Source organism: Nanorana parkeri, unplaced genomic scaffold (assembly GCF_000935625.1).
Source record: "Nanorana parkeri isolate BGI_ZX_2015 unplaced genomic scaffold, ASM93562v1 scaffold1329, whole genome shotgun sequence".
Taxonomy (NCBI): domain Eukaryota; kingdom Metazoa; phylum Chordata; class Amphibia; order Anura; family Dicroglossidae; genus Nanorana; species Nanorana parkeri.
In genome coordinates, this window is record NW_017307597.1 from 140,043 (window position 1) to 155,094 (window position 15,052).

The 15,052-nt window shown below is 40.4% G+C and overlaps 1 protein-coding gene across 1 annotated transcript in view; it reads left to right on the forward strand.

The window, feature by feature from the left end:
- Positions 1-15,052, forward strand: part of RXFP1 (relaxin/insulin like family peptide receptor 1) — a 165,429-nt gene that overhangs the window by 47,006 nt on the left and 103,371 nt on the right. The window contains exon 2 of the mRNA XM_018569394.1: positions 3,809-3,952. Coding sequence (XP_018424896.1) covers positions 3,809-3,952 — 144 coding nt within the window. The remainder of the gene's footprint in view (positions 1-3,808; positions 3,953-15,052) is intronic.

The window sequence follows — 15,052 nt, forward strand, 5'->3', positions numbered from 1 at the left end:
ATACAAACATTTTACTTTTTAAATATTGTATTGCAAAAAGTAAGCAACCTAAACAGTTTTACTAGGGAATGTGATACATAACATAATATCAGAGTTTTAGACAAAGCTTGAAATGGTGTCAGTTATTATGTAGTAATAACAGAGACTGTAATGCATTTGCACTATCACAATGTTGTCTGTATTGTAGAGTTACAAGGAAATGTCAAGCAAATGGTTCAGGAAATGTTATAAGACATATTAATTGGGAGAATCGCCTACAAAAGCCAGGTCACCACACTTGATTTGATTGAAGAACAATATTGCTAAAAACAATAAAGTATATAAAGTACTCCCCTGCAATTCTTAGAGCTTAGTATACCCATGGTCTCTCTTAATATTACTGCATACAGAGGAGATACTGATATGGGAGATAAAACAGTCAATATATTATCTCTGATTTTACATTCTATTACTCCTACTATGCTGTATCCAATAGGTTAAAATATTTTATAATGTTCCCAAAGAGCTTCATCATAGACCAAATAATCTATATTTAACTTTCTTTCCTTTAGAAATGCTATAGCCTTGATTATTAAATGCAAGTTCTCAAATCTCAAAGGGTTGACCATTAACTCACTGTACAGTAATATACATATTTAAATAGGGCTCTGCATAGCACATTACTATATTAATGTCGTCGTCATAGATTCCTCTTATCTGGAAGCATAAAGCATTTATAAGGGTCACAGACCCAGCCAATCTCACAATGCTTATGATGCTTAAGATGCACATTTATCTCCACCAAACTTCTAAATTCAAGCACATAATCAATCCCACTTTACCAAACTGCTTTATGTAACCATCTTTTTATGAAGTGTATATACCACACACAGTATTTCTAAAAAAAATAGAAGATTTGAAGCATTTTGTCGTACTTTTGTTATATAACCATTGGAATTAGCATCGTAACTGAAAAAATGTCAAGATAAGCTACATTTAATTTTCAAGCCCACACACTGTTTCAACAATTTCTGAGTCATAAAGGTATGTCAGACAGAAAGTGCTGCTGAACATTCAATTTAGGAAGGCATTTTCAAACTTAAATCAAGGTGATGGGAACTGCCTAGAAATATTAACAGTATTAATTTCTTATTTATCTTGGCTCTTGGCATTGAAGTACTATAGATAAAGCAAATGCTCAGTTCATGTTTAATATCTCTCCACATAGTTACATAGTTAGTCAGGTTGAAAAAAAGACACAACTCCATCAAGTTCAACCTTCCTATATGGAAGGTCATTCAATTTTTGTTGAGGGGTTACACAATTTTTAGACAAAACTCAAGCTGACCCTTAGATTGTAGAGACCACAAATATCATCCCAAGTAGTTAGAACTCGTACCTTCCAGTTCTGATTCCGGGATTCATTCAACCCTTTTACTGCCACTGGCTGAAAGTTTATGACAGAGGAGAACTGCTTGCAGCTGTCTGGCTCACTAGCCCCTATGGTAGCTGCATTCCCTCAGTTTGTGAATGAACATGGAAGTCCTCAATACTGAGCATCTCCAGATTCAGTGAGTGCTGGAGAGCAGAGGAGGACATTGAAGACTCCTGTCTTCAGTCTCTTTCTCTACCTCAAGGGGTCTGTTTAGACCACTGACACTTCCCCGAAGCCCCCTGGTGACAGTACTGTCAAAATAATATTAAAAGAAATAAAAATGTAAAAAAAACACTTTGCAGTGCTTGATTATTTTCAACTTTTTATAAACTTTATTGATTCAACTCTATGTGTGACAACCTCCAGATTTTAAGCATAAGTTGCTTATTAACACTTTTGCCCAACTCTGATTTTAAGAGTGAATGTTTGTAAATAACCAGTTATGAATGAATAGGAGTGATCTACATCACCTCCTATTCTTTCATGATTGTGGACATGATAACTCATACTATATCCACAATTTATGAATGAACAAGAACACTCAGCATAGAGGCTTCCTGTTCATTTATAATAGGGGCTGCAGAACAAGATATTGAGGACTCTGCATCCTTAATCTCTTTTTCTATTGTAAAAGGTAAAGATCAGGAGTCTGTTTAGACCACTAATATTTTACCGAAGCCCCCAGCAGTAAAGTTAAAAAATAAAAATATTTAATAAAAATAAATAAATAAATAACTAAATAAAATCTAAAAAATGTAAAAAGTTCAGAAAAAAAATAATAAAACAAGTATTTTTTACAAATTTAAAATGGCTAGAAAGAAAAAAAATTTGGTTTCGGCCTGAAAATATAAAGTGACAGTACAAACAAATGATCAAATACATAAAAAAAGGAAAAAAACATACACATACAAAAACCCTAAATATAATAACTAAACTACCCTAAATATACCCCAAAACAGACACGCTAAATAAAATAAACATAAAAAATATTTTCAGGCAAATTTCACTTAAGCAAAACTGATAGTTTCCATTTCAGCAAAATGTCCCCGTTGGGGATTTTGCTGACAGATTAATAATGCCCAAATCACCCTGCTCATCCCTAAAAGACCACCCAAGTGCACACAATAAAATCACTGCTGCTAAGGGTTAATTGATCAATGGGTGGGGGGTGCTCCAGCAGCACTAGGTATATCCTTATGCAAACAGTGATTGAGTGGCCTCCAAAAAGGCTGTCATCATAAGCCCTTATTGGTACTCAAGTAGAGCACAGAAAGAACACTCAGCAAAAAGAGAAACTGTAGCTATGACTGGGAATCAGCAGGATGACCCCTATAAGTAGAGATTGCTGGATGCATAGGTGGGCTTTTCACACTTCCCTGGAGCATAGGCCATGCCCTTGTTAGTATGACATCTGTTCCAAGGCCATTCATTGTTCATAAATTACATCACTGTTTACCCTAATAAGAGTGAGCAGCTTAGCTTGTTGATAGTAATTTATGCACCCATTGCCTATATAAACACAGTACCTATTTTGACACTGAGAAGTATTCCTTTCCAGATCCAAATGCTAACAAGAAACATGGACTGACTTATCATTCACAGATGTTTTTTTACAGAAGTATTTTTCTGTAGTGCAATAAAAATGATGTACAGTTTAATGAAAAGTTAAGCAGGCAGAGCAGCTGGAAGAAATTGCTGTGCTTAAATTTAAGAACATGTCTGGCATAGTTTAATCTCAAATCTGTTGATGTGTAATGTCAAAAATATGCTATTGTGCAAAAATGTGGCTAAGGATGAGACAGGTAACAGCGTGGTGGGCTCAAAATCTAACCAAACATATTTATATTTGTGAAATGCAACCTACAAATTTTCTGATAAATCCAAACATGCTGCAGACATTATCAGACAGAAATACAAATTAGCCCTCATGTATGTAGGTGCAAGATCATGTGAACTAGATATTTGATTGCCATTGACTGCACTATTTTCTTTCCCTCTACTTTAGTTTATAAAAGCTAGCCCCTGTGCGTCATTTCAACCATAACAACTAAATATTTTTCAAAGTATATCTAAGATACAGTAATCCTATACCATTAGCTCAAGTTCCAGTCCCATCAATATAGAATTGTTTGGCCAATGTAGAACTAAAATATAACCTGATATAAAACCTTGTAGATGGTGCCTTTTGGATGGAGACAATGGATATGGTCAACTGAATAAAATGTTATGTATACTGCACACTATAGTATTGTCAGTAGCTGAACATCAGACACACTTTAGAAGTACAATGATGAGCGAAGCTGTTTCTATAACTGCAGCATCAGTTAATGTATCTATTTTATAGCAAATACAGTACATGTAAACGTAAACCACAACTTCTTTCTCTTTCACTAGTTGCATCAGCAGAAAGTGTGTATTCAGAAGTCTTATGTCCTCTTGGATACTTCCCTTGTGGCAATATCACAAAGTGTCTACCTCAGTCAATGCACTGTAATGGAATTGATGAGTGTGGAAATCAAGCAGATGAAGATAACTGTGGTAAGTCACACATTTTTTTCTATATTAGTGTACTAGTAAAATACAGTCAAAGTAGTACCTCAAAAAGGGGAAAGTCATGCTTCCTTGCAGTATGAAAGGGTGTATCTGTAAGACCTTTTTTAACAGTGGGAGACCTTCAGTGTTCTTCCCAAAGCTATATGAGTGGCAAAATGGTAACATCACAGACACCGTCAAAGCTTAGACCACATAGAAGTTTTCAGGGCTGTACACTCAGTCTGTATGCTCAACCAACATGCTGTACCACTTAGTGGGTTTTCTGAGCAGGGGCATCTAAGACTCATCCCATCTTTCTACAGCCATGAACTAACCTTCACTTCTGGGCCTCACAGGTTAATTCAGATGATCTCACACGTCCTTCTTCAGAATTCAAATCCTTTTGGAAACAGTGAAGATTCAAATATCTTTAGGGTTTTTGAAATCTTCTTTTATGTAAATATTCACTTCAGTGAAAAAGTCATAGCCTTATTCTCCTACAAAGCAGGGGAACTTTGTGCATGGCAGGTTCTCATATGTAAAGTAATGGTACTTCTTCAACTGTATAGTATGTATAGTATGACCTTACAACCTTAGCAACAGGCACCCTTTCTGTTGATCAGGAACTTACTTTCCAACAAAGAATTGGGTCTCTGTTACAATGCTACAGTGAAGCAGTAGGTCAATTCTCTCTTCTCTTAAAGAATCTGTTTCTTTACATATTGTTTTGCAGGTACTAACTAGCTCTAAAATTCAAATAAAAGTGTAAATGTAGAAATATATATACGTTGAATCTTAGTTTTTATATGGGTATTAAGAGCTGGGCATAGAAATCAGAAGTTGGAGATCAGGGCCCCATTCACGCCAGATCCGTTTTTCAACAGATGCGATCAGAAGGTAACCTAAAAAATGAATGGGTGTGAATGGGACCAGGTCCCACTGCTCCATTCTGTTGCTTTCCATTGCACACCATTGCCCTGAAAAACAGTACAACATGCACATCTTTTTTTCCGGGGCAATCGAACACATCACAGCGGTGTAAACTAGCCCCATTCACACCCATTCATTTTTCAGTGCTCTTGAATTCAAAAAACAGATAACAACCCAATGGATTGGAAGGAAATTGGAAGATACAATTGCAAGTCAATGGACCCTCCGTTGGCATACAGTACGATTACATTCCCATTTTGGACCGTGTAAACGGGTCATAAGTCTCAGCTCGTGCAGAAACATAATTTTTTTATAGAGTGAAGAATAGTTGCAATTTGTGGCAAGTTATCATTCCTGTCCAACTGAAAGTTGAATTTCCTGCTGGTTTCTTTAATTGCTTTAGGTGTCAGGTCTTTTGGTCCCATGGAGCAAGATCTCTCCTCCCAGGTCTGCCGACTTGCCACAGCCACTATGTCTAACAAAAGTGACATTTACAAGGGTTGAGACTCACCATATAACACTGCTGGAGGTGTTTTCATTTCCCCCAGCAGACCTCTGATGTTACCTGTGCCACTAGTTCAAACTGATCAAACACAGAGAGTCCCGTATCTGCGTATTCATCCGACAGCTGTTCCCCAATAACCTCCGGCCACCCTGCTTTCCTGACTGCCTTCCATGGGGTTTTGGGTTCACAGAGGAGCAAGGTGAGCCTAGGAACCAGCAGGCACTTGCCAGATCGTTTACCTGCTGATGTGTAGAAGTGATTTGGTGGCTGTATGGCCACTTCTGCAATAAATGTGACCCTGCTGAAGCAATAAAATAAAAGAAATCCACAGCTACAATAGGGTTTGTTTTTGTCCTTTTACCGCTTTGCCTAAACACAGCTATGGCATTAGCAGTGCAAGGGGTAACCAACCACTCAGAATGGTTGCCAATCAAATTTCCTTTCTCCTGGAGATCAGGGTGATCATCAGAGGGTGCAGCAGCTAAAAATACTAGACTTTATTAATGGCCTCCTGGTACAGAGAATTTGCCAGGATTGCATTAATTTACAGTATAGGGACATGAAGGGGTTAATTTATTTGTTGTTTACTTGAAGTCTATTTAACACTACATGACCATCTAAGGTTACCCTGTACACAGAGGGCAACACTGTTGTTTGATCGTACTGCAGAATGAGCAGCGTTGTCACAGAAAGTTACAAAATAATGAATCTACTGGCAGGATCAACAGGTAAAAAACTATGTTAAGGTGGGGACACAGAAAACCAAAAAAAGTATTAATTCTACTGACTGCATCATGTACAGTATGTGATTTTTTTTATTTTGCCCACAGTTCCACTTTAAGCAAAGGGAGATTTTGGGGTCTATTCGAGGACAGCCGAGTGAACAACCGACCCCAAGTGAAGTGAGCCGAACACTGTTCGGCTATTCTGTTCAGGCTTGTACGGCTGATTTCAGCGGCTTGCTTTGCATGGCTTCGGGTCGGCCGAAAATGCCTAGCATGTTCGGCTCACCCGAAGTGCAGAAGGAGTTTGACTCAGCCGATCCAACATCTGCATCGGCTGAGCCGAACCTCCGGCAGGCTACTCACTGCTGTTCGGCCTATTCTTATAGATGCCGAACAGCAGTGAGTGAATAGCCGAATGCCGCTGAGTGGCATTCGGCTCGGCTGTTCTGCTCGGTCCCTCAGATGGACCGAGCAGAACAGAAAAATAGTTTAAAAAGTACAAAAAGTAAATAGAAAACGATTGTGCGGAGCTAGCAATAACAGCTAGCTCCGCCCAACAGTTTTCTATTGTCCATAAAAAAAAACTGGACGGAGCCGTGTTAGAATAGAAAAAAAAGATTTTTGCCCATAGGAATGCATTGCTAGATTCCTATTGGCTATTTCAATTTGCAATAGCCAATAGTAAACTAGCATTATACCCGCTGATGGACCTGATGGAGAACTGCAGCAGAGGGCGGGTACAATGCTAGTTTACTATTGGCTATTGCAAATTGAAATAGCCAATAGGAATCTAGCAATGCATTCCAATTGGCAACATTTTTTTTTCTATTCTGACACGGCTCCGAAAAAGCAGTGTTTCTCTCCTTGGTGGCCGGGAGCGGGAGACTCCCGTAGCGCCAGGGAGAGTTAGCTGTCTGGAGATCAGTGTCCCTGGTTAGCAGGTAACCAGGGACGCTGTTCTCTCTGCAAGTGGCCGGTGCCAGCCGTAAGATCACGGCTGGCTCCGCCCAGCTGTCAGAAGCAGGCTCGGCCAGCTTTGGCTTTCAGCGGTCAGCAGAGATGAGGCATATGCGTTCGGCTCGACTGAGCCGCTCAGCCATGTTCGGGAGCTGTACGGGCTATAGTGAATAGCCCGTACAGCACCCCTTCGGTTCTATTGAACCAAAGGGGTCCTGGGGCTGAAGCTAGCCGAAGGATCGGCCGAAGCTATGGCTAGATCCTTAAGCAGCTTCATGAATAGACCCCTTTGTGTAATACTAGTCACACATTTCAGAGGGGAAGCGGGGGGGTTGCATTTTTTTTAAAACTTTCACATAAACATGCACGTTTGGGTTGTCCACGCATGCAGGTTTATGTATGTAAAAACAGGAGATGTAATACAGATACATGGACCATAAAAATATGATACCTTTAATAAAGGAATACAGCCAATACTCTTTAACTTGAGATCACCTGAGTCTGGTATTTTCCTGCTTGTACCCAAAAAGGATCATCATTATCTCATGTCTATGACATTTACAGGGTTATTCACAAAAAGGTGAAGAGTTTGGAGAAGGCAGGAGAAGTAAACAATCTAGGACAACATAGCTGATATGGAAATATTCCCTAATTCAGCTCACTTTCCAGTTCAACTATGTTGTCCTAGATTTTTCACTTCTCCTGCCTTGCCTTCTTCTGCACTCTTCACCCTTTTGTGACTAACCCTGTTAGTCTGCTTTATCAGTCTGTGAATTAAGGTAACTGGTATTGGGTTTTTTTCATTATGCTGTGCATTTTACTTTGTTGTTTCATGGTCTGTACTCATTACTAAGCTCTTCATACTGGACACCACTAGCATGATATCAAGACTATTTAAACAGTTACAAAACAATGATAAAACAGCAGCAAATTACATTTTTGTTCTGAATGTAAATTGAGTGACTAGACAAAAGCCTTATCATTTATGAAATAATGTGTCATTTCTGCAGGCGAAAGAAACATTTACTGTTTACTTTCCTAGAAATAGCTGCATGTTTTAAAATATGGTGGCATTAGCAGCTTTCAAGTGCCCGGTAAAATGATATGATACCGACATCAATCCGCAAGGTTTTGTTGCCTCTCTTATCATTCTAAACCAGCTTCTCTTCTATTTTCATTTTAAGACAAATAAAACTAGGTCAAGCAAAATGCTAGAGAAGAAAAATAAATTGCATTAGAAAGATATTTACTGAAATACCTTATTTCTAAGAACACGGCGGGGAGCTGCATTTCTAGCAAAACTTATTACTACCAGAATTCAACTAAATGGCTTCTTCTTATTCTTTCTTTTCTTCTTATAAACAAAAGTATAGCAGCTTTGCAGCAGGGACGTGCGGTCAGGGGAGGCAGGTGAGGCAGAGCCTCACCTAGTATTATGGAGGAAAAAGCTGTCAGCTTCAGACTTTTTTCTCCATTCAGATCGGCTTCTAGCAGGTTACACAGCAAGGAAATCCTCCCCGCTCTGTAACCTGTCATGGACGGAGCGCTGCCTGTTAATTACAGGCAGTGCTGCATCCAGCTTTTGACAGGTAGTTAGGTTACACAGCAGCTGGCTTCCCCACTGCTTGTGTAGCCTAACTAGTGAGGCAAGAGCTGTCACAGCCTCTACTCTTTGTTAGAGGCGTGAGCTCTGTAAATGACTTGGATCAATGGCAAAGCGCCATTAGTCCAAGTTGTCCAATCAAAAAAAGTAAAAAAAAACGTCACTGCTGAGGCATCTCGATGCCTCAGCAGTGACGAGCAAGTGAGGGACAGGGAGGCTCCTCCCTATCTCCTCCCTCCCTCCTTCATACTAGCTTGGAGACCGGGTTGGGGGGGGCTTCGGCGTGCTCTGGGGCGCGACGTGCTGGGGGCGAGGCTGGGGAATGCCTCACCCGGAACCAAAGGTACCAAACGTCACTGCTTTGCAGTGTATATTTGTGAGGTTTGCATCTCTTCTGAGATGAGACGACCTCTGCTGTGGAATACTTCACCTATAGCAACCATCTTTTGAGTACACTTTATGCACATGAACTGGTACTCAAATGCCCTCAGGGACATAGGTATGTTAGAAGGGGCAGTGCGTCTATTAGCTTTATCAAGTTGCAAAATAATTCCCTCTTCTCCTAACCATCCTTGAACCACATGAATACCTCAATCACTGATAAAGGGGGTGTCCTTCCACCCCACAAATGTGTTGGCTATATGTATGTTATTGGAATATATTAGTTGACTAAAACCTAGTGCTTGTACTTTTGCATCTAATGTTCCTTCTTGTCTTTCTGGTTTCAATCCGACGCCTTTCTGTAGAATCTTCTGTTCAAAAGAGGGTGAATGTGCATGCAAATCCGGAAAAGGCTTTGTGAGCTGTCTGGAAAATGTAAACATACTATAATTAATTTCCCTCCAAGTGAACCCATGGGAGATAAGTCTGTTTTGGGATCCAATGCCACCAACCTACCATTTTGTCTACAAAATAGGGAATACTGCCTGCTTAGACAGCATAATGCAAGTGTTAGGAGCATGAGACACACTCCTACCCTGCCTGTCTCTCTCTGCCCACAGCATGTTGCTCTGCAACACTTGCACACCCAGTTTCAGCATCAGTTGTTGGGCAGCAGGCCCTGCACTTTCATCAAAGCCTCTTCTGGATTGTCATGCACATTCACCCTATTTTGAAGATGTGTACATGCACATAAACACTACCACATCTTAATTTGCTCCATGACTGGTGAGACTTTCTGAAAAGGTATTCTTGGGATATCATGGCCTAATAAAATTGAGGTTATGTCATTTTGGCTCCAATTTTACGTATATCTCTGACTTCCAACTGCTAACAAGTTTCTGCTTTTGGTTTACAATTCTTTCCTATTCTGACCATTTAATGATTTGGATTTGACACCTAATTTTCCAATCTCTTTGGCTTTGTCCCTGACATTCTGGGTGATGTTTTAGCTTGTCTATACTTAGTTAAAGTTTTTTATTTAGACATCATAAGCATATGCATAAGTCTTGAGGACATCCGAGTGACAGGCTTAAGGGGAAGGAAGGGATTAAAGAGGATGTAGACAAATGGAGTGATCATCATACCTGTGCTAGAGCCATATTTTCCAAACTTTCAGTGCCCTGAAGGGTTCTTTATAATGACAGCACAAGCAGCTCTAAAAGAAATTGCCTAGGTCCATTGTAGATAGAAGACAGCGATTATTTCACCCCTACAATCAGAGGACCCCTCCTGTCTGGCTTTTCTAAAGCAAAGGCAGATGCAGGGGAGGCTGGCATGATATCAAAGCATGGATAAGCCTGCCTAAAGGACATCAAGAGCAGAAATGGCACTAGCTTTTATTAAAACAAACCACTGAAATGTATGACTATCAATATCGAGAAAGAAGTTATGATCCAGGCTAAATCATGTTTGGCGAAAATCAATTTGCTCAATTGTATTTCTAAGAGAAAGAGTTTTTCCTTTTTTAAATGTTAATCTACTAAGTTCATCAGTTTAACGTACAATAATTTAACAGCTGTTGAAAATTAGCCTTTTTTTAAAACGTTTGTAATGACATAACCGGAGAGAGGGCATAGGTGTTCTGCTTATCCCTCAGCAGTGCCAATCTGTTCAAGACAAAAGCACTGAGACATGAACAAGTCTTTAATAAGTACTGTATGTCACGGCACAAAGTACATATTGTAATGTTTTAAGAACAAATAGAAAAACAGTGCTCGTTTGTATTATTTCTGTCAAATTCTTGAAATTACCAAAATATCCAGGTGCATTTATCCTGCCAAAAGGTATAGTACACGTCATTAGAACTATACCTTTTTTGGAATATATGATTTGCATACCTAAGGTACATATGCTAATCCAGGCTCTATAACCACTGCAGTAATACATTATAGCTACATCAGCTACCCTTATGAAACACTTTATATTCATAGTCATAGTCACAGATGCCCCCTGGAACCAGGAATATTATAAAGACCGTGCAGGTTAACAATAACCCATGTGCCTGGAGTGCCACAAGTCTAATCGGAAATCATAGGAAAGAAAGCAGTGATGGCAGTAGAAGCAGGGGGAAAGAAGTATCCAGAAAAACCCACAAAAACTGTTATAGTGGAAGCCGAAGCAAGTGGTCAGGAGGGCCTAGTGGAACAAGGCACATGTGTTGACAAGGACAAAGCCCAGGCTGGCCACCAGAAGACACCTGGCCAAATGGACTATAACAAAGCTATAGATCCCAGCATATAATTTAGTTCCCAAAAATACGTTGGTAACTGTATCATGGGTGCATTAACATGCATCTCGGCTACATCTACAATCTATTTACAGCACATGTATCTATATTACTAATAAATGCAATCACAAAAGCTGTCTAACTTAAAGTGGAACTCCATGTAAACAGCTAAAAACACTTTTGAAATGCATACTATAGTTCCCTACACAAATGCACATCAGTTGAACCGAAGGGCTGCTGTACGGGCTGCTGAAGTCAGCCGAACAGCTCAGCTGAGCCAAACGCATATGCTTCAGCTCGGCTGAGCTGAAGTCACAGCCGAAGCGGGGAGAACGGTCTGCCAAAGTATGTAAACAAACAAAAAAAACAGCACGGGGTCCCCCTGGAAAAGAACCTGGTCCCCATGCCAATGAGGACCAGGGTCTCTTCCACCACAACCCTGACCCCGGTGGTTGTGGGGGTCTGCGGGCAGGGGGGCTTTTTTGCATCGGCGTACCCCGTTTCATAAAGGGGGCACCCAGATGCTGCCCACCCTTGTGAATAAGTAAGGGGTACTGGTACCCCACCTTATTCACTAAAGGCTTAAAGTAAAAAGTAATAAGGAGCCCACACTTTAAGAAAAAATCCTTTAATTGAAAGAAAGAAAACAAAGGTTTTTGACAATTCCTTAAATAAAAAAAATGTAAATCCCGAAAATGTTAAAAAATGAATCCACCGATGTATTTCAAGGCTCAATCACGACGTCCAACGACAATGCCGACTTGTCGAAATAAAAAATAAAACCAGACACCCACTTACCCGCCTGCAGGCGACTAACTCCCGCTGCAGAATGAAAGTTTGACAGATGCCATCCAAATGTAAACAGATAGGCGGAGCTAACAGTGACATCATTAAGGATTAAGAGTCTGGTTAGAAATTTTAGGGGGACCCTATATCCCCCCCCCTAATTTTTTTTGCTGGAGTGGGGTTCCTCCTTAAAAATCCTACCAGCCCTAAAGGGCTTGGTATGACTTTTGGGGGGAACTCAGCACACTTTTTGTTTTACTTTTCAATTTGGGGTCCATCCTAACTTTTCTACCAGACCTAAGGGGTCTGGTATGGTTTGGGAGGGGGGCCATACGTTGTTTTTTTTTTCTTTTGTTTACATTTGTTTTTTATCCTGCTCTCTACCTCAAAAGTAGAAGCGGCATTCAGCTATTCACTCACTGCTGTTCAGCCCCTGTGAGAATCGGTGTGAACGGCAGCGAGTAAACTGGAGTGTGTTTGGCTCAGCTGATCCAGATGTTGGAGTGGCTGAGTCGAACGTGTACTTCACCGCTCAGCATGTTCGGCTGAACCGAAAAGAGCCGACGCCAGCCGATACACGGCTGAAATCAGCCATACTCAGCTGAAGTGAATAGACGAACGGGGTTCAGCTCACTTCATTTCGGCTTGGTTATTAATTCGGCTAAATATTTCTAATATTTTACCACTTACACCCCCAATTCCTTCTGTTTTCTGTTGCTATTTGTGCATGAAATGTGGTGTTGGACAATAACTTTCATTCCTGGTATTTTATTTCTGTTTCTGGACTCGATTAGTTAAGAGAGATAACATTCATCAGACCAAAATTGGAACATATATGATATTGCTTACTTTTTACTAAAATATTTAAATACCCTTTCATTTAGAATTTGAAAACAAAGTCTCAGGCAAAATATAAACTGAGAAATATAACTTGATGGGCAAATCATCTAAACAATCAACATTTGCTTTCATTAAAACACAGAGTTACTGGCAGACATCTTTGGCAAAATGATCTTTAGATATGTACACATGGATTCAATAAAACATCACGGTTCCACATCGGTTGTGAGTACCAAGATTCAGTCATGCTCCTCAGGATCTGATTTACTGTGCAGCAAATATTACTACAGTATGGACCTGCTTGAGCAGTTATTTCTGGAATCAGGATTCACACGCAACTGAAATATCAGTTCTGGGTGGATTGGGTTTTTTTTAAGAACACTGTTGAAAGAGCAGTGGTGTGCAGTAATCTGTTCACTTCCAAAAAATATGTCACTTGTAGTTGCAAACAAAAGTGTTGCCTAATGAAATCTGATTTCTGATTGGTTGCTATACATTACTGCTTACATAATTTGTAAAATTTGGGGGCATTTAAGATATTCATTGTAAATGCGCTTAACAGTGTACAGATAAAGCATATTTGGTATTGCTGTGAAAAGGCCACGGTATCCTATAAGACATTCAATTTTTCGATTTGAGTCTTTAACAGTTTAATAATAGAAAGTTGAGTGGTCGCTTTGGATCACTGTATATAACTATTCTTTGATCATTTTATGAAATAAAGGCTTTGAACAAACAAAGGTGACAAACAAGATGGACTTGCCATGGCAGCCATGAATTATAGCGCACACTATTGGTCTTAATTATTTCAAGACCACTTGCATATGTAAAGAGGAATGTTTCGGTCAAATGTTCCCATTGAACATTAGTGCTTGGGCTTGGTGTGAACCAATTCGCCTCAGTTTGCCCGCACAAACCTGTCAGTGGCAAACCCCCCTTCCAGTCCAACCAGTGGTGCCCAGGGCATTTTCCCCCCTTTTGTTACATGTGGCAGTGGGGCAGGGAATGCCCCAGCTGCAACTAATTGGGCCAGGAGGGAGACTGACAGGTTTGTACTTGCTTTGAGCGAACTCAGGGCAAACTCAATTCGCACCAAGCTCTGCACATTACTACTGCAAATCAATACACGATTGTCTGGAGATTAATCCAGGTTGCAAACCCAAGAAAGCTGGCTTCTACATGCAGCAGAAACAGCTTTGCAATACAGCAGCAGAGGCCATGTGTAGAAATGTGCCATGTGTAAAAAAAAGTGTTAAACTTCCCCATAATAAAAATAGTTACTGTTCCTTTTTCTATGCTGCAGTGCGTTTTGAGAAATATGACATGTCTGCTTTTTTTCCTCCATTTTAGTGAATTTGGAGGCTCATAGAAGTCAATGGGAATCCATCTAAATGTTACATGCATTTTCATATGTATTTTCATGTTCCTAAGTATTCCAGGTGTGCTATATACAGGGCCGGATTTACCCTCTCCGCTGCCCCAAGGCCAGATTTCTCAATACGCCCCCTACCCGCCAATACCCCCCTCCCCCCATGGAGAATGACAGACCTGCAGGCTTCATACAAGTGATCTCGGCGACACCGCTGGCATCACTTGTACAAAACAAGTGGCGGCTTCCCCACTGTACATTTAGCCCTGCTTGCACAAAACAGGGCTAAATGTAGAAAACAACTACCCACCGAATGCCCGGAACTGCATGTCCCGGGCTTCGGGAGATAGGAATTTCACACCCATGCTGCCCCTCTACTCACTGCTGCCCCAAGGCTTTGTGGGAAATCTGGCCCTGGCTATATAGCAGTGTTGTGCAGAGCTTAAGAAAACGATGACTTCCCACTCCACACAAAGTGAAGACTCCACTTCATCTTTTCTAGAGTTGTTCAGTTCTAAAGTTGTCAGATTCCTATGTGGTCACTTTTAAGTACAGTATTGTCACACCGGGGGAAACATTGGCAGAGGTGGGTGTATTTTTGTCAATTACAACAAAAATGAATGCTTTCATGTTGGCATTTGGCCTTCAGGAGGACTAAAATAAAATATCCAGCCAATTTGTCCCTGTTCATGACCCCCCCCCCCCCCCCCAACTCACCCCGCG